The following is a 25,095-nucleotide window of genomic DNA, read 5'->3' as shown; positions in this document are numbered from 1 at the left end:
GAGCATTAACCTAATAACAACTGAGGACCAGCAGAAACAACAGCTCGGCTGAAGGAGTGAATGCATGCTGCAGAAGACGCAGCCATATTAAAAGGGAAGCTTAAGACTCTCTCTCCAAAATTACAATTTCATAAACTACTAAATTGATGGCCTTTTCTCAGTCCTCATCCTGCCCCCCCCCCCCTTGCAATGTTGACATTGTTGACCATCTCCTCACCTCCAGGGTCCCTTTTTCCCTGAGTTTCATGATACTTTTAATAACAGCAAATATTTATATAGTGCTTACTATGTTCCAGGCACTGTACTGAGTGCTTTACAATTACTATCTCATGTGATCTTCACAACAACCCTGGGAGGCAGGTGTTGTTATTATCCTCATTTTCCAGATGAGGAAACTGAGGCTAAGAAAGGTTAAGTGACTTGCTCAGGGTCACACATGTAACATATCTGAGGCTGGATAATTGAACTCAGCTCTTCCTGACTCCAGATCCAGCATTCTACCTACTTGCTACCACCTGGTTATCCTTCTAACTGTCTCATGCTCCTCAGTTTCATTTGTTAGGTTAGTTATCCTGCACCCTACTGCTGTCCTGATGTCTCTTCTCATTCTGTCTTCTCCCTCAGTGATCTCATCAACAACCAGGGGTTCAATCATTCCCATGCAGATCACTCCAAAATGTGTATTTCTAACTCTCATTTCTTTCCTGAGCTATTTTCCTGTATCATTAAGTGCCTGCTGGATATTGTTACCTGGAAATTCCAAAGGTATCTCAAATTTGACAAAATATAAATCCTCATATTCCTCTTGAAACAACTCCCTTTCATGCCTCCCTTTCTTTCCTTTTCCCCTCTTCTAATTAACAAATATTTATTTCCTCCCCAAATATACATAATTAAGCATAACAAATTCCATTATAGGCAATGTTTAAAAATGTAAGTTTCATTCTTCATCTTTTAAAAAAAAATACTTTTTTAAAGGCAATTGGGATTAAGTGAATTGCCCAGGGTCACACAGCTAGTTAAGTATGTGAGGCCACATTTGAATTCAAGTCTTCCTGACTCCAGAGCCAGTGCTCTATCTACTAAGTCACCTACTTGCCCCCACTTTCTACATTCAAAGCAAACTGGCTGTTTCTAGTACACAGCTTTCTATCTTCCTCCCTCACGCCTTTGAAAGAGGCATGATCCCTTATCTCTGGCATGTTTTCCCTCTTTAAATTCTTCTTTTAGACTCCCTAAGTCTTTGTAAGATTCAGCTTGAGCTAAGCCACCTCCTACACGAGCCCATTTTCTGCCTCATTCTCCTCCCATTCTTGCCTCAAAATTACTTTATATTTGCAAATATTTGTACTTAGCATTCTGCAGACATATTGCTCCTTCCCCTCCACACCCCATCCCTTCCCTGGGGATAAAGGTCTTTTTCATTTTTGCCTGTGTCTCCAGTGCCTACTGCAGGCCTCGGCACATAACAGTTTCTTAATAAATGCTTGTTGAATCCAATTCAACAAAACATTTATTAACCATCTTATCTTTCTCACCTTGAGAAATCTAATGAAGTTGAGACAAATTAGGGGTGCTGTTGTGTTGGTAGCCTCAGAGGTTTACAGCCTAGGGATTAACACTCCCTGTTCTTTCAAAACAAGACCAGCTACTGACAGATTGGGAGATTAACCATCAACACATTGTGAAAAAATCAATAGCCACTAATAAAAAAAAGCAATCCTGGCAAAAGCAAATGGTTTCTCTTTCTCTATCCTTCCCCTTCCTCTCTGCTCTCTTTCACTCACTTCTTCTTTCTCTCATTCTCTCTTTCCCTCCCTCTTCCCCCCACTCTCTTTCACACTCACCCTACCCCTCACACTCCACACATCCTGTTTCAGGCAAAGAAACCATTTTGAGGCCAACAGACAAGCCACAAATTGTTACAGAACATCTGGGTTCTACCCAACTATTACGTGCTTGAACTTAAAAGTGAGGCATAAAAACTACGCTCCTGGACTGCAACTTGACTTGTATACAACCCTGGGAAGACAAGCGATGAGCTCTTTTCTTTTTCTGACATAACTGCTCAACGGATCCTGACAAGCTGGACCTAAAAAAAGCTTCCTTATTTCTTGAAATCATTGCATCTGTGGGCTTGGGTTTAGCTGAGATCGAGGCAACATTTGGGGTTGGAGTTTTGTGGGCTTTAAAAAAAAAATTCTGATGGGAAAAAAACAAAACAAAACATGTTTGTTTTTCTAAGAAAAGCTCAGAATTTAAGCTTACTGAGGGTAGAAACTATCCTAGTATCAGTAGCTCCTGATATAATCCCTGCTATATATTGTCATTCAGTCACATTCCAAAAAGATCAAAGAAAAGGGAAAAGGACCTATTCATATTAAAATATTCATGATGCTGTTCAGCTGTGTCCAATTCTTTATGATTCAATTTGGAGTTTACTTTTTTACTTGACACAGAGTACCTTGCCATTTCCTTCTCCAGTTCACTTTACAGATGAAGAAACTGAGGAAACAAGGTTAAGTGACTTGACCAGGGTCACACAGCTACTAAGTATCTGAGACCAGATTTTAACTCAGGTTTTCCTGACTCCAGGTCCAGTGTTCTTTCTACTGTGCTATCTATAGTAGTTACTTAACAAATGCTATTTGGAGTAAACTGAACCAAATGCCTTGAATGTTGGTCCACATGTGGTCCTGAGGAGACAAGTGATGAAACCACCACATTTTGATGGAAGTGAGAGCTTTTTAAAATTCTGCAGTCACAACTCATCTAAGCCTACCTATCCTTTACAAATCTTATCCGGGGCAGCTAGGTGGCGCAGTGGATAGAGTACCGGCTCTGGATTCAGGAGGACCTGAGTTCAAATCTAGCCTCAGATGCTTGACACTTACTAGCTGTGTGACCTTGGGCAAGTCACTTAACTCTCACTGTCCCTCAAAAAAACCCCAAAACAAACCAAACAAAACAATTAAACGTCCTGTAAACAACAGCACAGATTAAAATCTGAAAAGGACCTCGGAAGCCATCAAGTCATCATTTTACAGTTGAGGAAACTGAGGCACAGGTTAAGCAACTTTCAGGGTCACATAGCTAGTAAATATCTGAGGTGGGATTTTAATATAGGCCTTCCTGTCTCAAAGTCCAGTGCCCTAGGTGGATTCAACTTGCTGGGCCTTACTCTAACTCTCTGGATTTTTTGGTGGGTGCCAGAGAATCATTCTGATTATTCCTTGGTCTTGATATATTACTGGCCGAACTCCTTTTCTAAGTCATTTGTCTTTTTCCTTTAGGCCGTTTCCAGTTTAAAATTCCTATTTGTAATCTGAACAAACATTGAAGTAATTCTGGGAGACAGAACACTGATCACAAGATAATGCTTGGAAATTAAACCTGCTTACTCATCCACTTCTCTTTAAATTAAAAAAAAAATTATTGGTTAATTTATTACTGATAAGTAAATGAGATAAAACCTAGTGTATACATGTATGAACATTATCAAAAATGTCATTTTTCTGTCACAAAATACCTGATATATATATATATATATATATATATGCAATACCTGATAATTTATTGATGTACCCTTAACTCTGAGAAAATCAGCAAGAAAAATAACTCTAGCACAGGCTAAAATTTGGAGTCACAGAGTATCAGTCTTGAAGGAATAGGGGAATTCTGACACCCTGATGGTATCCATGGAGGATATTTGGGGGGGGGGGGAGAGGCCGGGGCAATGAGGGTTAAGTGACTTACCCAGGGTCACACAGCTAATAAGTATCAAGTGTCTGAGGCCAGATTTGAACTCAGGTCCTCCTGAATCCAGGGCTAGTGCTTTATCCACTGCACCACCTAACTGCCCCTGCATGGAGGATATTCTGAACCAAACATAAGAGCCACCTATAATCCCCAGGGAACTAACAATCAGCTTTTTACCGGACTACTGGATAAGTCACTTTAGCTCTTTATACCTCAGTTTTCTCTTCTATAAAATGGGGCAAAATTATTATCACATAGGGTTGCAGGGAGGATCAAATGAGATACTGACTAAAAAGTGTTTGTAAAGCTTAAAGCACTATACAAATCCATGCTATCTTTATTTATTTGTTTGTTTGTTTATTTCTTTATTAGCCATCTTGTTTAGTTCCATTATCAAGGTACCATGTGAAGTGCTGGTATCATGGATATAGTAAAGAAGCACAAGGGTCCCTATCTCCCTCTGTATCAATAGTAAAAATCAAAAGAGCCTACAGGAAGGAAGAAAACCTAATATATCCCAGAGACTGTACTAAACATTTTACAAATATTACCTCCCTGAACAACCCTGGGAGGCAGGCGCTATTGTTCTTTTTTACAGTTGAGGAAACTGAGGCAAAAAGAGGCTAAGTGACTTGTCCAGGATCACAGAGCTCGGGTCTGAGGCTGGATTTGAATTCAGGTCTTCCTGACCCCATCCAATCCTCTCTGTATTGTGCCTCCTCACCACAGAAAGGTGAGTGGAGTAAATGCAAAATTATTGGCCAACTATAGCAATAGACCCTTAATTTTGAGGATGCACATAATGGAGTGTCCAGTAGCTGTTTCTTCCTTTGGTTCCCTGTGCTTGCCCAATCCTGATATTCCACAGAACAGTGCAAGGCCCATTTTCATTTCCTGAGTCTCTCTCTGTATAGGTGAACGATGGAGCTTCTCATGCTGTCATGCCATGTGTGGCATGTGGTTAATGTTCTTGGTTAGCCTGGCCAAGTGTTGGTTTGTGTACATAGAATTTGTAAGCATCAATGAAAGGAAATATGTGTGGGCTCTCTGTGAAAAAGACAGTCTCAGTAGGGGATTCTGTACTGTCTGTCGGAAGCTATCTGTGGATGTCCCTGGAGATGGATGATCTTCATTTCATTTTTAAGTTCTTTGGCCTGACTATTTAGTTTCATCCTTGCTAAACAGGGTTTCATAGAGGAGACTATAGAATTAAATACTTGGGATTGGTTAGAACATGGGCTGGGGAGAGGGGGAAGTGTTATTTATTTTAAAAAAATCTGGAGGTAAAAGCAGCATCAATATTTATTCCTTTGTTAAAACATGGGTTATTGGGGGAGAAGAGCTGTCATTCAGATTTTAGACCTTTACAGAAGGGCCTGAACATAGGGTAGCCAAACCAGGAAAGTACAGAATAGACTTAGAAGTCTGAAAAACAGCCTGAAGTATGTGCTGGAAGAGAAAGGAAGGGTAACACAGAAAGTGAAAGGAAGCCTCAAACAATTAGAAAGAATGTGATGAGTAACCCACCATGTACCCAGCACAAGTCAAAGATGAGAGAGAGAGAGCGAGCAAAACCTTTTGGAACGTTCAACAAATTGTAGTACTTCCTGTCATGGGAGGGAGGGTGGCCCAATGAAAAGAACACCGGACCCTGGGATCAGAAGGACCCACTCCTCTATTTGAAAGAAGTGTGGGCCCTGTACAAGTGCTGACATCCATCCCAAGGTAACACAGTGTGGAAATTTATTTTGATGTGGGGACCCTACCTTTAGGCTGAGATTAGAAAGCCTTAGGCCCTCAGGGTCTCTCCCCATCCTCCTCAGCTTCAGCTGAGTGAAAAAGCCCTGTGGGCTATATGAGACGCCAGGTCAGACAGCTGGGGGGGAAAAAAAAAGCCCCCAGCTCCCTCTGACTTGAGCAGATCCCACATAGCCTGTGCTGAGGCACGTGACACTTGGAGCACCCCCCCCCCACCAGCCGCAGCTCTGGCTGGTGGATTAGCTTGGTCCGTGGGGGCGAAGGAAGCCCCGAGATTTGAGTGGAGAGAAGAAAAGGTATATATAGACCTGGGAGTTAGATAGAAAGAGGAGGAAGGAGACTAGAGGGAGACGGACTAGAAAAAGAAGGAGAGAGGATGGACTAGATAGAGAGACAAGATTAAGGAGGAAGAACAGCTGACTACAGCAAGGAAGGAGACTGGAGGGGGACGGACTAGGAGAGAAGCTGACTAGAGGGGAGCCCGGACAAGGACGGAGGAGAGTTCGGTTCAGAAAAGGAGAGCTGGGTCTGACAAGGTTACAGGCCTTAATACAAACCAGGGAAAGTGTAACGTGCCCTGAGGCCCTTATTGTATTCAAGAAGTTCGAAGCTCAGCAGGTGTGAAAGAGAGATGCAAGAGACTCAGTAGAAAGAGACCACAGGAAAGCAGTCAGGTTGTACACTTTATTTCCCTGTATTCCTAATTTTAAATAGTATCTCATAAATAAACTCTGCTTTGATTATTTGGTTAAGAGGCTTCTTAATCTTTAGTCTATCAGTTTGGGAGCAGTGTGGTGGAACTTTATAAACGGCCCATATTAAATTAACGAAGTCAGATAGCCAAATAGTCAAAAGTCCCCAGATTAGTCCTCCAGTCAGCTTCAGCCACCAAAATTAGCCCTAGTCAATTCAAAAATATTTCTACATTTGAATGGCGACCACAAAGGGACTTATGGCCCAATTATAATTTTTCTAAATTTATCATTTTTCATAATCATCATTTCCCATAAATCCAATTATATATAATTTTCCAGGTTATAGTTATGAATAATTAATTTTTTGTACAACAGCTAGTAAGTGTAAAGTGTCTGAGGCCGGATTTGAACTCAGGTACTCCTGAATCCAGGGCCTGTGCTTTATCCACTGTGCCACATAGCTGCCCCTATCCTAGTCTTTAGAGCTACTTCTTGCAATGACTTTTCAATGCCTTGAATTTACTTAGCTGCATACATATTCTATGTCTCCAGCAGAAGTGGAGTGTAAGCTTCTTGAGAGAAGGTGACTTTCTTGTTTCTTTGGTCTGTATGTCCTCAATGCCTTGCCCTTATCAGATACTTTGAAAACAGTTACTGAATTGAGTTGAATCTTTCTGAGCCTCAGTTTGCTCATCTATAAAATAGGCAGGTTGACTGGGCCTAGAAGGTCCCGTCCTGTTTAGAAAATTTCTAATTCCTTGAGGTTTTTCTTGTACTATAAGGGAAATGGCTTCCAAGGCCCAAGGGCTTGATCTTTTAAGGTTTAATGCTGACTTTCACCTTTGTACTCCTTCCTCATCTCTACCTCCTGAAAAATCTTCTCTTCCTTCAAAGTTGAGCTCAGGTGCCACTTCCTCCAAAAAGTCATCATTGAGGGGGCAGCTAGGTGGCACCAGTCCTGCATTCAGGAGGACCTGAGTTCAAATCTGGTCTCAGACACTTGACACTTACTAGCTGTGTGACCCTGGGCAAGTGACTTAACCTTCATTGCCCCACCCCCCCAAAAACCATTTTTAATGAAATTAAAAAAAAAAAAAAAAAAGAAGTTGTGACCTGAATGGCAGATACCAGAAATGCAGAGCCAAAGCATTGCATATTCTTTTGATTGACACAAATTTTGGATTCTCAGGTTCAGACAAGAAAAGAAAGGGAAAATATGTCACTGTATCAGATTTAGAGGGAGACGAGATTTTGGAGGTCATAGACGCTTTGACTGAATTATCATTCTTTCCAACACAGACCACTGGGCAAATCCATTCCTTAAAGACCAACTCAAATGTCACTGCCTCTGATGCCCCATTCAGTAACGACCTTTTCCCACCTCAGACCTCATATGGCACTTTGTACCTCCCCAGGACCTTTACCAAGCATTACTCTATTGAACAGTTATTTGTGCGTGGCTCTTCCAAGATTCCCTTCCAATTACCCTGTATGTCTCTTGTATGTACAAGGTTTTTTGCAGGTTGTCTCCTGAATCAGAATGTGAGCTTCTGGAAGAGCCATTCTTTGTATCCCCCACATTTAGCTGAGTGCCTGGCATACAGTAGGTGTTTAAGAAATGCTTATTGATTGGCTGATGGGTCCCATTCCCTAACTAGACTGAATGAGGACTGGACAGTATATTATCAAAACTAAGCACTTAGTCCCATCCCAGAACTCAGTTCAGGGTTCTTAATTAAGCACAGCAGGTGTTAAATAAACATTTGTGAAGGGGAACAGAATCAAGCAAAGCCATCTTGATCAGTGTACACTTTAACAGTAGCCAACTTCACAAGAGATTTCTTTTATATATGTAGGTCAGTCAACAAGCATTTATTAAGCACTTACTATTTAGCAGACACTGTACTAAGTGCTTTACAAATATCTCATTTCATCGTCATGATAACCCCATGAGGTGGGTGGTATTATGAATCCCCTTTTACAAATGAGGAAACTGAGGCAGACTGAAGTTAGGTACCTTGCCCAGAGTCACATAGCTAGTAAGTGTCCAAGGCTAGAGAGGAATTCAGGTCTTCCTGACTCCAATGTACCTCTTAGCTGCCTATGGGAAATGGGGAAGAAAACAGTGCAAAAGGGCATGATGCATTTTCTTTGCATAAATAACTCAGTCCATGCAATCAACTCTCAGTTAATACTGGCTCATGGTTGGTTTGTTTTTTTTTTTTTTTCCTCTCAGCAGTTCTGCAGGACACATCTGCTGCCTTCTGCACCCATGCAAATTTCATGGGCATCTGCAGTCTCAGTATTTCACCATTTGGGGCAGGGTTTTAATGTCGGGAAAAGTGCATTTCCAGTGTTAAGACTCTGGATACAACCAACATAGCACCAGGGTGCACAGCATGTGAAGAATTTAGAGCTGGAAGTTAGAGGCAGCTAGATGCCTGGATAGGTGCAGTGGATAGAACACTGGACTTAAGAGTCAAAAAGACCTGAGTTCAAATCCTGTCTCTGACATTTACTAGCTGTGTGACCCTGGGCAAGTCACTTAACCTCTCCCTGCCTCAAATTCCTAATATGTAAAATGGGGATCATAATAGCACCTACCTCCAGGGATGCTGTGAGGACCAAATGAAATATCTGTAAGGTGCTAAGCACAATGCTTGGCACATACAAAATGTTATATAAATACTTATTCCTTTCCTCCTCGTGCTCTTAGCACAGTGTCTAGCAGATAGTAGGCCCTTTCATAAATACTAGTTAAAAAACAACAACTTAGGGGGCAGCTAGGTGGTGCAGTGAATAAAGTACTGGCCCTGGATTCAGGAGGACCTGAGTTCAAATCCGACATCAGACACTCGACACTTACTAGCTGTGTGACCCTGGACAAATCACTTAACCCTCATTGCCCTGCCGCCTCCCCCCCCAATTAAAAAAACAACAACTTAGAGTCCTGCCTTTTCATTTGATAGATGACAAAATAAGTCTTTGGAGGTGACTTGTTCAAGATCACAGAACTCATTACGTGACAGAGTCTGGAATCAATTCCCTCCCTACTCAGGCCTTCATTGTTCTCATGAGGAAACTAAGATCAAATGATGTCAAAGTACTTGCTCAAGCCATGCAAGGAGTAAGCAGCAGAACTGGGATTTGAATCCAGATCCTTTAACTCCTTTAGCTCTGTGCACCAAGCAAGTCTCTACCCTTCCCCTCTTGATGCTGTCTCCTTGAGACTGTACTTAAATGCCAACTCTATACCAACAGAAACTGATATGACCTTAACATTGATATTAACATGATCTTAAGAAGAGGCATTATCACTGTCTGCTTTGCTGCTATACTCTTATGGCCCATGGGACTCTTCCATTGGATTTGTATGTCTCCTTCATTATGATGTGAGGGAGCAAGGACTACTTTATTTTCCTAGCCTTTAGCTTAGCACAGCAGGTCACACAGTAAGTATTTAACAAATGCTTCCTTTCCCTCCAAGCCCCAGTCATTCATTCATTCATTCAAAAATAGCTTTTTAAGACAAATTCTTTACTGAAATGAAGGGATCAAAAGCAACCATTACCTTTTCATGGTTTTCTATTAATATCTCAATCACAATATTCTGGAACTTGATATCCATGATGGCTGCCACTGTTTCTTCTTGCGGTCTTAGCAGTGTGGGTCCAAACACCACACCCAGGTTTGCCACAGTCATCAAATTTTGCTTGTGGTTATTAGCAACACTGGGAGGGAAAAGAAGAGAAGAAATGGTAGAAATAACGTTCAGAATGGAAAGTTCTTTTCTTTGTCCCATGCCTTCCCCCTTCTTCTTTGGCATAAAGAGAGCACCCAGGTCATCTCAGGACACCAAAGAGTCACCATGAAGAAACCCATTGCCCTGGTGTGTGTGTGAGTCACATGGCCTATTGTATCATTCCAAGGAGAAAAACACAAATTTCCACCGTGCCATTTTCCATTGGTCTAAAGAAGACTTCAACCTGGACACCTTAGCCTGCCTTGTCTGTGAGAGAAAGGAACCTCAAAAGTTTCTTATCTACGGTTTCTGATGCAGATGAATATCCTTGACAATAGGAAACCACCTCTCCATCCTCTAACACATTCCACAGATGGGATAAGTTTGCAAACATAAATGCAACATAAAACACAGTTTTTTACAATGGGCAGAATGAAAAGCCTAAAAACAAGTTAGAAAATAAACCATTTGTTTTCTCATGGTAATAAGCTCCATCATTTTGCACATGACATGCGTTAAATGAAACGCAGAACTGTATAAGCAGTAATAAAAATGTAAAACTGTAGATCTACCTTGTGTGAGTGGAGTTTTTACTTTCTCCCATAATCAAAGTCAATGCCATAGATATTCTCGGTCATCAGAATAGTGAAACTCTGGATAGATATGCCCACTTTCCTTCATTTTTTTGGGGGGGGGGGTGAGGCAATTGGGGTTAAGTGACTTGCCCAGGGTCACACAGCTAGTAAGTGTTAAGTGTTGGAGGCCAGATTTGAACTCAGGTCCTCTTGACTCCAAGGGCCGGTGCTCTATCCACTGTGCTACCTAGCTGCCCCATATGCCCACTTTCAGTGACCAAAAGTAGGTCTACTTTATCTTGCATTTATCTTGATCCCAAACTTGGGCCAAAGTAAACCATATGTTGCAAACCATAACTATTCACTGGCGTGGCATATATGAATAGTCAAACACCCCTCTCTGTCCATAATGGATAGTCAAAAGATAACAGACCATCAAACACACACACACACACACACACACTCATGCGTGTGCAAAAAAAATGCTCATCCTCACTAATACTCAAAGAGGTACAAATTACAAAAAACAAAACAAAACTTTGATATAACTTCATAGCCACCAAATTGGCAAATGTAATTAAAAGCAATGAAATTCACGGTTGGCAAGGTTGTGAAAAAAATAGGTACAGTCATTCATTGTTTTTGGAATTACAAACTTGGAGAATATTTTTTGGTGAGCAACCTGGCAACATGCTGCATAAGTCAGAATAATTAGCAACAACTGACATTTATATATCCCTTAAAGGTTTGCAAAAGTACTGTACATATATTATCTCACTTAGGTCTCCCAATAACACTATGAGGAGGGTACCACAGGTATGACTTACTTCATGATACAGATAAGGAAACATTACAGATCAGAGACATTAAGTGACCTGCCCATATGTCCACACAACTAGTAACTATGAGAAGCAAAATCTGAACTCAATTTTATGAACTGAGGACCAAATCTACTATATCACTCTGCTCTCTTTCTCTTTGACTCAATAAGTCTATTGTTGAGGGAGCAAATCGGTTCAAAGATTTTTCACAGCATCATTATCTACAAGGACTAAAAATTAGGGGCAACCTATATGCCTGACAATAGAGGAACACTTAAGTAAATTGCAGTGCATTAATGTAATGGAATACTATAATTAAATTAATTCTAAAAACTAAGAGAAAGAAAAGAGAAATATGTAAAGACATTGATAGAATAATGCAGAATGCAAAAAGGAGAATGTGAAGAAGAGAGAGCATAACAGCTATGACCATGTAAGAGGAAAAGAGAATAAGAAGAAATAAACAGACAATTTTGGTAGGGACTTCGAGGGGGGAACTCAAAAGTCTTAAGTCCTTCCACTAGAAAAGTCCTGCTTTATGTCTATAAATTAATTTACTTAAATACGAAGAGTATACAACCCTCCGCCCCCCCCAATGCGTTTAATTAATGGCACCATGTCCAGAGGGATGGCCTGGTGTAAAGGCTTCAGGATCATGAAGACTTGATGTCAAGTTTCACTCTGGACATGCTGGCTTTTTGACTTTGGACAAGTGTCACTTAACTTCTAGGCAACCCAGCTAATTTGAAGATTAGAATTTCATCTGCATTGATGAAGAGAATTTCCTCATCAGGAACACCTTATATCACTAAAAAATTACAGGTATAGCACCCCCATATGTTTAATATATTAAATTTATAATAAATCACTTATAATACAAACACTAAGCCAACAAGGAAGGCCACTGTAAAGGTGAAAGCCATTGGAGATGGGAGTTAGGAAAGTGAAAGGGATTGCTGAAAGGTACTTATTCTGTTAGAAGAACAAGCATATATATTTGATTGCTTACCTCCTGGGGAGGGAGGAGAGAGGGGGGGAGGGATAAAATCTGCAACTCAAAACTTTAAATAACAATGTTTATTATTTTTTTAAAAAAGAAAAAAAAGAATGAGGATCCTTATGACTAATTAGCAATTAAAGATAAAGCTGGACAAGACAGGCCCTTCCACAAACCTACTTCCTTGGGCATTTAGTAAAAATGCCTCATATAAATATGAGACTGTTTCCTTCCATTACTTTCATTTTTGTTGAAGGAAAGAGGGAAGAAGGAGGATGGTATTCTGAATTAAATACTGGCTTTTAAAATTCTATGCCTATACTGAAATATTATACTACCCAGCTCTAATCAGTATTTAAATGTTCACTCCTCCAAACTCCTCCAAAATTCTTCAGGCAATACTTTCATTTACCAGAAACCTCTTCCTCCTTCCCCAAGGGAGAGAGTAAGTATGGTGTCTGGTCACTGGCCTGAGATGGCCTAACAGCAGAGCTTTTCTGAAGGCCTTCCTTGTCTTTTCACTCCAAGAAATGTCCATAGCATGAAACCTGCCACCAATGTCCTGACTATAGCTTAGGGGAATAGAGTCCTTATAAGAATACCCCTGAATGAAAAGAAAGGTAGTCAATTCCATATATGTTACCTTTCAAATACTGTAAAGGTAGCTGTTTATATTATCTTTTTCTAATATAAAAAGTATTAAGAGCAATATTACAAATGAAAGACTCTTGAAAAGAAAAAGTCATTTGCTTTTCAGTTAAAAGAGAAGATTGAAAGAGAAGATTATTCCCCATAGAAGTCCTGGCTTATAATGAACTGTTAAGCAAGCCATAATGAACTGTTAAGCAAGCCAACCAATATATGTGACTATGTTACGCATATTATGGAAAATTATGCATCCACAGTCCCCTATCTGGGGTACCTAGATATATACATAGATATGATAATGTCACATATACACCATATATCTTAAGGTAGCTAGGTGGATGCAATGTAAAGAATACTGAGGCTCAAGTCAGAAAGACCTGAGTTCAAATACAGCCTCAGACATTACTAGCTGTGTGACCCTGGGCAAGTCACTTAACCTTGTTTGCCTCTGTTTCCTCATCTGTAAAATGACCTGGAGAAGGAAATGGTAAACCATTCCAAAGTCCCCTATATGTACCTAAAAGAAAGGAGGTTTTTCTTCATTTCTTCTCCAAGGTCAAGATTGGTCAGTTCCCCAAAAGGGCTCGTTGTTCTGCTTTATTTGTTATTTCATTTACATTATTTTATTTGTTGTTCTCTTGCCTCTGCTTACTCTGTTCTGCATCACTTCATATGTCTTCAATACTTCTCTAGAATTATTATTCCATTACATGTATATGCCACAGTTTGGCTATTCTTCAAATGATAGCCCCTATCTGACTTGATTTTGCGGAACATGTTAAATATGACTTTATATACTCTGCTATCAGTTCTTCCGCAATGTAATCTCTGCTATACTTATTCAACCTCACCTCTGTGGGCATGTGAGACTCTTACAACATGAAACATCATCTTCCTTATATTTTTCACCAGACTTGTTTGTCACATCCTTCCCCGCCCCCCCGCCCCTCCTCCCCTGCCTCGGACTTGACTAAAATGACTGAACAACAACAACAACAACAACAACAACAACAAAAAAAAAAAACCCCAAAACTTCTTGGTTTGCATACAGCACTCTATTTGCTACAGAATTTGTTTTTCTGCTTTCTTACCGAAAGTAATATTTAAAGTTTTCGTGGGGAAGAGGGATAATAACTTTCATCCAGTAACATTTTTTATGTGACAGGATCTGATGAAAATACATTCCTCTTTTGGTTTGGCTAGAAATTTCACCAAATACCAAGACACCTTTACCTAAAAAAAAAAACCAGTCCTTTCCATCACTCCTGAGAGAGACAGCCATCCATCCAATTGGGTCGGCTTTTGAGACTACTGCCTCCTTCAGAACAATGGTGTGGAACTCTGCTCTCTCCAGTCCAATGATGCATGCATTGGCACTACCGCTTGTGTCTTCTGGAGAAGTTTCTGTGATAGTAAGGTGGAGTCACTTCTTGGCTTCAAGGAAAACGTCCCTTAAGCACCATTTGAACACTGTAACTAAATGGTTAATGGACTACCCTAGCTGAAGGGTGAGGACAGTTTATGAACAGCAGTAATTTTATGAAGTACCAGGACTGAGATTTGAACTCAAATCCTCTGATTTCAAATACAGCATATATTCTACTCTAACACTGGACTTCAAATTCCTCACTACCTATCTAGTTATATAAGGTGTCTACATGAGGCAGCCCAGAGGACAGAGCACTAAACAGAAAATTTTATTGTTGCTAATTTGTTTTATTCTTGTTTGACTCTTCATGACCCCCTTTTTATGGGGTTTTCTTGACAAAGATACTGAAGTGCTTTGCCATTTCCTTCTTCAGGGTCCCCATTTTATAGTTGAGGAAGCTGAGGCAAACAGAAGGGTTTTTTGTTTGTTTGGGTTTTTTTGGTGGGGCAATGAGGGTTAAGTGACTTGCCCAAGGTCATATAGCTAGTTAAGTGTCAAGTGTCTGAGGCTGAATTTGAACTCAGGTGCTCCTGAATCTAGGGCCGGTGCTTTATCCACTGTGCCACCTAGCTGCCCTGGCAAACAGAACTTAAGTGAGTTGCCCAGGGGTCATACAACTAGTAAGTGTCAGGTCAGATTTGAACTCAGAAAACTTAAGTTCAAATCCTACCTCAGATACTTAACTGGCTGTGTGATCCTGGGCAAGTCCCTTAACCTTTTTCATTCTCAGTTTATTCTCTATCTCTCTGGACTTCAGTTTCCTCATCTGTATAATGATAGAGTTGGATCAGATGTCCTCCAAGAACTCTTCCTGCTTTAAGGATAACAACAAAGCAACTCCCTCAGAATTGTTGTGAAGATCCATGAGATATACATAAAAATACTTTGCAAACATTAAAGCGCTACAGAAATACTAGGAATTGTTATATTACCACTGTTGCTATCATTATCATATACACACTGAAAATCTTATTCACTTTTCTAAGAATGCATCTGGAAAATGCTGAACCCTTTTGGAAACTCTGGGGCTTTTTGTTCTCCTTCAAAGCTTAAAGTTAATTGACGAGTAATAATTACTCTGATTTTTAGGCATCGATGCCCAAAGGCATTTGGAGTAAAGCTATAGTAACTTCAAACATACATAAGTTTGAGAATAACTAGCATAATTCATTGCACTTTTAATGATCCATTTATTTTATTTAAGGCTTGGTGCCTTAAAAAAAAACAAACCACATTGATCTATGTCTTGGGAAACTTTTGGAGGGGAAAAAAGCCTTATTCTCTTTGTTACATTATCATTTGGCACCTCCAAGTAATAAATTGTTCTGTCACTTCATCATTACTGCCACACAACTCTATATAGTTATGTTAATTATTCCAGGCTAGATTATTAATGGGTTGAGATTTTAATATAGCCCATAAATTAAAATCACAGGGCTCAGCTCTGTGACAGCTTTGGTTACACAGAATGACTTGACAGATTATGTAGATGTGTAAACCCACGAATTGGCAAGATCTTGCACTGGAGAGTGCAAACAGGCTTCTGGATGCAGTCATTAGTAAAGTCTATAAAAGAGAGAAAGACTGTATTCTGGATTTGGTAATTGAGTGGCCGCTCCAGGGCTTCCTCATTCAAAACCTATAGCATGTTGAGTCTTGACTTAGCAGCTCCACACAGAAGGCTGCTGGGCCTGAGTGTGTGCCAGGCCAGGGCACCTGTGACTGATTCACTTCCTTAACATTCCATCTTTTCCATATGTTCTTCTATGACATTTATAAGAAAAGGATCATTACAGACAGGCTTCCTTTCAGGGTGGAGAGAGACAGAGAGAGACAGAGAGACACACACTTGTGACAAAGTCTGTGGAGGTACCATATTCAGTCTCTATCTGTGGGCATTGAAGAATGCACTGGCATCTGCTGTCTTTAAGCTGAAAATGGCAATAACTGTTCTCCCGCCCTTAAAGGACCCATTTCCAATGCTGCTATTAGAGCAGCCAGAGTCTGTATTTTGTATATTCCAAAGCAACTTTGGATATAATTAATGAAGAAAAAGCATTATATGCTGAATGCATATTGGCATCCCACTTGGAATTTAAGGGAAAGCAAATGGAGCCTGAATTGGTTTGAACGTGCAGAGACTTTGGGCTCCAGACAGAAGATCTGTGAACAACTTGGAGAAGGCCAGAGGGTGAGCCTGTAGTTGGGGTGCAAGCCTGGAATTTAACGATTACAGTGGTAATCCCTAATCCTCCATCTCCCAGTATGCAGCTGAGATAAAACTTCCAAATTGCTGTTCCCAGCTGTAAAGGAATTACTTTTTAGGTGTAGTGGTATAATATTTTAGAGTTTTCTAAACGCTAATGAGAGCCCACAGATGGGAGGACAGGATCTCTGGACTGGAAGGGCCCTCAGGGCATCTGGTTTAAACCTCACAAGTGCCTAGGAAGCCTTTCTATATAGCAGTGCAGTCAAGCAGCCATCCAGCCTCCACATGAAGATTGCCAGCGATGGGGGTACTCACTATTTCTCAAGGGGGTCTGCTTCCCTTTAGGACAATTCTAAATGTTAGGAGGTTGTTTTTTTCTGTATGGGGCCCAAATTCACTGTTTTGTACCACCATCCACTGCTCCTAACTTGGAGCTTTAAGATGAAGCAAACAAGTCTACACCTTGCAAGTCTCCAATTTCCCAGGATGGAATCACCATCTCAAGAGCTGGAAGGAACTGCAGAGGTCACTTAGTCCAACCCCTCCCTAAACAGGTGTAACATCTCTAACATTTCAAAGTGCCATGTAGCCTTTCTTTAGGGCCCTTCAAATATCTGAAGACAGCTGTGCTATTTCCCCTCACCCTACTTCCTTTCACCCACCCCGAGTGTCCTCGAGGACAAATTTCTACAGATTCCCTTCTGTTTCTCAGATGGTATGCTCTCAAGTCCCCTCACTGGACCTCTAGACCTTGATCAAATTGTCATCGTCCTTTCTGAAACGTGGCACCTAGAACTGAACACAGATGTGGTCTGGCCAGGGAAAAATGTCTTTGCTTACAAACCTTCAGGGGCTCCTCATTTCCTACACGATATATGTGAGCTAGGGGCAGCTACATAGGGCAATGAATAGAGCGCCCTCTCTCTGGAGTCTGGAAGACTCATTTCCCTAAGTTCAAATCTGGCCTCGGACACTAGCTGTGTGACCCTGGGCAAGTCACTGATCTGTGAAATGAGCTGGAGAAGGAAATGGCAAACCACTCCAGTATCTTTGCCAGAAAGACTCCAAATGGACACAATTGAAAATGACTAAACAACAAAATATGAGCTCCACAGGCTGGCATTTAAGTGTCTTCACAATCTGGCTCCCATTTACTTCCCTTCATTCCAGACAAGTCATTCTCCAAACCTGACATGTCATTGCTCACCTCAGTGCATTTGTATGAGCCCATCATCCCCTATGCCTGGAATGTATCTTCCCTCATCTCTGGATCCTTGTCTTCATTCAAGAAAGGACTCAGGAGCTCCCTTCTCCCATGATGCTTTGCCTAGTCACCCTCCTCCCCAGTGCTGCCCTAGCTGATTGCCACAGGTCTTTCTATCCCCCCAAACTAGCATAACCCCTTACATAGAGAAGGTCTATAGTATTCACTAAATTGTACAGAATTCCTGAAATCTGGATATGCTATCTACAGAATTTACCTTATCTCCCACTTTAGTAACCTTCTCAAAAAAAAAAAGGAAATGAGGTTAGGTCTGAATTACTTGTTTTTGATAAACCTATACTGACTCATAGTAATCACTACTTCCTTTTCTAAGTGCTCACAAATCAACCCTTTAATCACAGGTTCTAGAACGTTGCCAGGAACTGAAGTCAAGGTCAAGAGCCATAATATTATCTTTGCCTATGAAACCCTTCCTGTTCTGCACTTTCCTATATGAAGCAGAAAGTCTATTAACTTCAGTGGCCACAAGGAAAGGATTTAAATAATTCTGGGACTTTCTGCTTAAGGCCCTATAGTGTCTCTCACCATGACTTAACAAATGAAGTCCTAACTCCCTAAGTCTGGTTTTCAAGACTGTCCATAATATGGCCTCATCTTGTTATTCAAATTTAGTCTTTGCACTCAGTTACTACTCTACTAAGTAGAGTCCAGAGTCTGGACTCACTATACTCACCAGGGAATGTCAAGACTCTACTCTGCCTGTCCTACTCATCCTTTCAGGGCCAATCAAATCCTGCCTCTTCTGGGAAATTTTCCCCCTGACTCATTTTTTAAAAAATGTATTTTATTTTCAATTCACAGAAAAAAGCAGGCATTTCCATGTTATAGTGCAACAAAAAAATAGGTGACTACACATAAAACTGCAAACCTACCGTGTACAACCTGCTCTGCCCTCCAAATAGACAACAAAGCCATCAAATACATCTTTTTTCCCCCTTTTTTCTTTCTCCCCCTGATTTATAACAGTCCATAGGAAACATTTCTTTTTCCAAAGCTCTACTGTCCTTGAAAATCATTACAGAATAGTAGAAAGAACACTGGATTTGCAATTAGGAAATTATAGGGAGGGGCAGCTAGGTGACGCAATGGATAGAGCACTGGCCCTGGATTCAGGAGGACCTGAGTTCAAATCCAACCTCAGACACTTAACACTTACTAGCTGTGTGACCCTGGGCAAGTCACTTAACCCCAATTGTCTCACCAAAAAAAAAAAAAAAAAAAAGGAAAAAAAAGGAAATCATGGGGTTTAAATCTCATCTCTAACACTTCTTAAAGTTGTGATTGTGGGCAAGTCATTTTATTTCCCTATTCACTCATCTATGATATAGGGATGATAATAATATCAGTACGGTCAACTTAGCAGAGTTGTGGTGAGAGTGCTCGCTCATGTTCATTCTCTCTCTCTCTCTGCCTTCTCTCCCCCTCCCTCCCTCTCTGTCTACTCTCTCTCTGTGTATCTATGTTTCTCTCTATCTCTTCAGTTACTTTGTATAAATTTATGAACTCTGTACTAACTTACAGTAACTGCCCACCCCCACCTCTGCAAAAGCCTTAGTGTGATTTTAAGTTATTAAAGCTCACTACTGCACTAAGACTTTTGGGACAACCTGCATATACACACACACACACACACACACACACACACACACACACACAAACATATACATATATATGTTTTGCCAACCTTAAAATATTATATAAATGCCGGTTCACGTGCTCTCTCACAGAACTTGGCCGAATTCCTAGCACAGTACAAGTAGGTAATGAAATGTTCTGTGTATCTTATCTATCCATCCATCTCTCTCTCCTTCTCCCTCTTTCCCTATTCCTTAAAGCTCTTGTAGGATCATAGATTTAGATCTAGAACAGATCTAGTCCAACCTGTTCATTTTATATATGTGGAAGCAAGGGAAAGACTTTCTGACGAGGTCATATAGGTGAGTGACAGAGACAGAATTCAAATCCAGCAACCTCTGATTTCAAATCTAGTGCCCTTCCTCTTCTCACTACGTGGTTATTGTGAATAAATTGTTTTGTTAACTTTAGTGTACTATAGAACTGAGTTATCATTTTAGTTGGGTACATGGTAGACAGATAGCAATACAAGTTGTAATAAAAACAGTACTCTATTTGATGGAAGACCTGGATTCAAATCCTAGCCTCTCCCATATCTCTACAGATGACTGAGCAACTCATCTCATTTCTTAGCTTCCTTGCCTTATAATATAGGTGAATAACAGCTGCATTGCCTACCTCCCCAGGTCACTGGGAAGAGCAAGTAAGAATTTCTATCAATGTTTTTTTAAACCTTCAAGTGCTCTATCAGTGTGGGTGATTCCCATCTGAGCGAAAACTGTAGTTGGTCAGTCCTGTCTCCCTCGATAGACTGCCAACTCCTTTAAAATGTATATATGATATATTTGTCTTGCCATTGGATAACTCTGGAAGAGGGAGCGAGGCTGCTGACTGTGTAACTCTGCTTCACTTATTTCCAATTCGAGAAAATCAAGGTGTCACTGCATTTTTCAAAAATGAAGAACGAACATATGATATATGCACATACACATACATGCATACATGTATATATACACATATGTAGAACATGTAGATGCTTTTTAAAAAAGAATCTTGTACAGTGCTTAATCCAGTGCTTAATTCATACTTTGGTGAGCAGAACTACTTAGTAGAGTAGTAGCTTCAGAGGATCATAGATATTAGAGGTAGAAGGGATAGGTCAAGGATATTTCCTGACAGATTAATAATAGTTTGTATTTTTGATTTAATTCAGTTGAACAAGGAATTATTAATTGTCCACTATCTGCCAGGCTCTGTGTTAGGAACTAGAGATACAAAGACCAAACTGTGCAAATGGTCCTTGTCCTCAAGAAGCTTATATTCTCCTGGAGATAATCCCAGGTACAGCAGAAAAAGTTCTTACACTTGATGTTACAGGATCTAGATTGAATCTCAGCCACTTTCTAGCTAGGAGGTCTTAGGCAAATCATTTCATCTCCCTGGGTCTCAGTTTCCACAACTGCAAAAGGAGAGGATGGAGTAGATGCGTTGAGAAGAGACTTTCAATTTTTAAATCCCATGAATATTTATGGACAGCTAGGTGGCACAGTGCATAGACTGGATTCCCAGGTGTGGAGTCACAAAGACATCTTCCAGAGGTCAAATCCAGCCTCAGACACTTATCACCTATGTGATCCTGGGAAAGTCACTTAACTGTTTGCCTCAGTATTTCATGTGTAAAATGAGCTGAAGAAGGAAATGGAAAACTATCTCTTCCAACAAAATCCCCAAGTGGGGGTCACTAAGAGTGGGACACAACTAAAACAACGGAACAATACCAAAAATGAATATTTATAACTAGGTACATATAAATAAGCAAACTATAATTTGGATATGCGGCTAATATGTATATTTTTATACTATTATAGTTATCTAAATACTTAAAATAATTATTCAATTTATTTCCCTCGTAAAAATCTCATGAAGTAGTTAATGTATAATGATCCCAGTTCTATGGACAATAAAAGTGAGGCTCAGTGTGTTTAAGGGATGTGCCCATAGTCCTCTATCATGAAAGTACCACAGCTGGCAATAGAGCCCAGGTGTTTTGACTAAGCCCAGTGCCCATTCCCTCATGCAGTGTAGAGTCTTGTGTATATAAGAGTCAAGTGAGCTAGAACCTATGTGGTTCTAACTATTTTTTTTTCTTATTCTCCGTTGCAGGCAAAGAAGTAGAGAGAGACAGGAGATGGGGAGGGAGAGAGAGGAGATGGAAAGGGAGGGAGGAAGAGAAGAAGAGAGAAAGAGAAAGAGATGGGAGGAGAGAAGAGAGAGGAGTAAGGGAGAAAAAGAACAGCTGGAAATACTGCTACTAGACCTGTACCTATTTTGTGGTTAACCAGAGGACTTCAGTTTCCAGGGCTGTTAATCTGGCTCCTTTCACCAGCTCTAAATTCATATTTAGGATATAAAGGGGGGGGGGGGAGAGAAAAAAAGCAATGCTGCATGTTTTGTGTTAAGTCAGATTATGTCTAGGTTGCCTGGATACCGCTTGCCACGTGGCATGACCAGACGTAAGTGGATGATGCCGGGGAGGCCTCCTTGCAATGTAAGCACATTACAGTTGTAAATATCACTTCTCTGGAATCGACAAGGAAGAGATTGAGGGCTCTGCTCCTAGCATCACTTGAAAATAAACTGTCCTTTTTCCAGGCTGGGCCAATCTCACCAGACACTAGTTTTGGTTATTTCCAGAAAGGGTTGTCCAGGGTAGAACCTGTATGCAAAAAATAAGCCTGGACAAGAGCAAAATAATCGCAGCAGCTCCTGTTTCTATTTGCTGCCACACGGAGGGCAGGAATGGGGGGCATGGGGGTTTTTAATATAAGTATTATTGCCTTCATTTTACAGAAAAAGAAACCAAAGTTCAGAGATAAAAAGCATTGGGATTTAGAGTTGGAGCCTGGGTTTTAATCCCAGTCCTGTCACAACAGATGACTGGAAAAGTCACTTCACTATACTGAGCATCAGTTTTGTCCTCTGTAAAACGAGGGGAGGGGACTATGGTTTCAGAGATCTCTTTCATCTTTTTATTTATGAACCTGTGACTTGCCCAGCCACATGACTAGTAAGTAAGACTCAAAACCAGGTTCATTTAACCTGGATAAGCCTGGTGCTCAGGCCTGGACATCAAACCACCTTATGGTTTGCCAATAAGGCAGTTCCAGGAAGAGGAGCAAACAGGTAGTTCTATACCCGGGGTGGGGGTTGGCGGCGGTGGTGGTAGTGAAGAAAAGTGAAACTGGTTAGTTCAAGATTTATAAATACTACCCACCAGAAGCACTAAGTCAAGGCAGCATGTGTGAGTAAGGTATTCTAACCTTTCGAGAGAAACTTTCCTTTAGAGGTATGGCTCCTGCTTGCTCTGCATTCCATGTCATGAATAATAGCTACATACTTGAAAAAATTGCAAAAATTATGAACATTCCTCTAAATATAATGGAATTCTATTTCTATTTGATCCAGGTTGTCAAAAAGCAGCTTCCTAATGAAAGTGTGAATATAATCCAATAGGGATGGAACAGTTAAATCAAAAGAAGGAAAGGGGGCAGGGGGGTGCAGCTAGGTGGTGCAGTAGATAAAGCACCAGCCCTGGATTCAGGAGGACCTGAGTTCAAATCCAGCCTCAAACACTTGACACTTACTAGCTGTATGACCCTGGCCAAGTCACTTAACCCTCACTGCCCTGGAAAATAAACAAACAAAAACAAACAAAAAAATGGAAGAAAAATATAAAGCCATTTGGGTATTTCAAAAGAAGACACGACTTGGTCTTAGACTCACTTGTCAATATTAGGCCCATGGAGGGGCAGTTAGGGCACAGTGGATAAAGCACCAGCCCTGAATTCAGGGGGACCTGAGTTCAAATCCAGTCTGATACTTGACACTTAATAGCTGCGTGACCTTGGGCAAGTCACTTAACCCTCATTGCCCCACCAAAAAACAAAAACAAACAACCCCTCTCCCCAAAATACAATATTAGGCCCATGCATCCATTTTATGCATTGCTTTGATCCAAGGATCTTAAAGCTGAAAAAACAATTGGCTTTATCATGTTTGCATACAGTGACACCTGAATACCTTCTTTTTTTGATATGTACTAATAGTTCCACAGAGGTTAAATGAGTAGTCCAATGCTAACTAATGAGTCACACTACTCTGAGCATGGCTTTTATGAGGATAGCGTAAAGAAAATATGATGGGGACACAACATCAGTTCTTATGAAGCTAATAACTGAGCAGAAAAGGAAACTGATTATAGAAGCACCTTTTGGTTCATACCCCTTACAACAATAAGAATGTTTTGCTCTACTGGAACGGACTCCAAGAAGAGAGACAACTTCATAGGTCCCTAGGACCAAAAGATCTGTCATTTTTTATGGGTTCTCCTCTCCGCTGGCCCAGATCATAAACCCCATGAGGTCTTAGCGGATACTTTTCATGAATTGCTGGGACCATAAAAGTCATCAACTGGAAGCCAATTCTCTGAAGGTGAACCTCTCTGATCTAACCCTGGGCTGATCCCTTAATGACACTCAGTGTTCCCAGGCCCTAATTCAAAGCCTTTCCTGCTTGCCACTGGCTCATATTTATCTAGGACAGCTCCTAGGAAAGTAGGGTTATCTTTATATCATGAACAAGAATAGATAGAATTCACTAACAAGAACAACAATAATAACCAGTTACCATTAACCTTCAAAATATGAGATATTTAAGGCTTGCAAAACATAGATACCTAGCAGAAGAAAGCAAAATTAGGTGAGTAATTAGAAAGTACATACATATTATCCCTATCATCCTACCTTCTATAGGAGTTGTACAAAAAATGACTATACAAGATGAACCTATATCCCAACATTCTCATTTAGCTACAAAAAACAATCATTTTGTTCCACCTGTGCAACAGTTTGCAAAACACCAAATGAAAAAGAACAAGAATATAATTGTACCATTTGAATATATAAACCCTACCAAATATAAGGATGGGAAAAATGAGAATATGAACAATTATGTTTTAAAGTTTGTGAAATGATTTACATACATCCTCATTTGAGCCTCATGATAACCTTGTAAGGCAAAGATTCTCAGTATCCCCATTTAAATCAAAAATAGGGTACCTTTTTTGGAATGATGTAATTAACATGTCTTCAAAGTGAGATCTGAACTCAGATCTTTCTGACTCTACTTCCAGAATTTTCCGCCCACTATGCTATTGTAACTTTTCAACTTTAGAAGAGATTTCTATTCCTTCAGGTAAAATCCTACAACGGGTCCCCTGCCATTCTTTAATCAAATGCCCTCCCAGAAACACCTCATGGATGTTTTTAAAGATCCCTAAAAAGACTTGATTGTTTAGATTTTTGGGGGGTGTAGGTGAGAAATGGTCTGGACCTATAATTTTATCAGTGGTAAAGGAAGCCTCCACACCAATGCAGGTTGCAGTCTCTTAACTTATATTTCAGAGAGCTGCCAGGGAAGCAGAGAGGGGTTAACTAAAGTGCTCAGGATTATTCAGGGTATGTCTAAGGTGAGGTCTGAACCCAAGTTACTCCTTTACTTTCTACCATGTTTATCCTTTGGCACATAATAACTGGGTGGAAAA

General features: G+C 40.4%; 1 protein-coding gene across 4 annotated transcripts in view; it reads right to left on the bottom strand.

Annotated features, from left to right (window-relative positions):
- Positions 1-25,095, bottom strand: part of ARHGAP26 (Rho GTPase activating protein 26) — a 518,996-nt gene that overhangs the window by 115,114 nt on the left and 378,787 nt on the right. For all 4 annotated transcript variants that reach the window (XM_043983690.1, XM_043983687.1, XM_043983688.1 and 1 more), the window contains exon 18: positions 9,784-9,943. In XM_043983690.1, the coding sequence (XP_043839625.1) occupies positions 9,784-9,943 (160 nt within the window). The remainder of the gene's footprint in view (positions 1-9,783; positions 9,944-25,095) is intronic.

This window comes from Dromiciops gliroides, chromosome 2, assembly GCF_019393635.1.
Source record: "Dromiciops gliroides isolate mDroGli1 chromosome 2, mDroGli1.pri, whole genome shotgun sequence".
Lineage (NCBI taxonomy): Eukaryota > Metazoa > Chordata > Mammalia > Microbiotheria > Microbiotheriidae > Dromiciops > Dromiciops gliroides.
The sequence above is the reverse complement of the archived record's forward strand: the minus strand, read 5'-3'. Positions and strand labels throughout refer to the sequence as shown.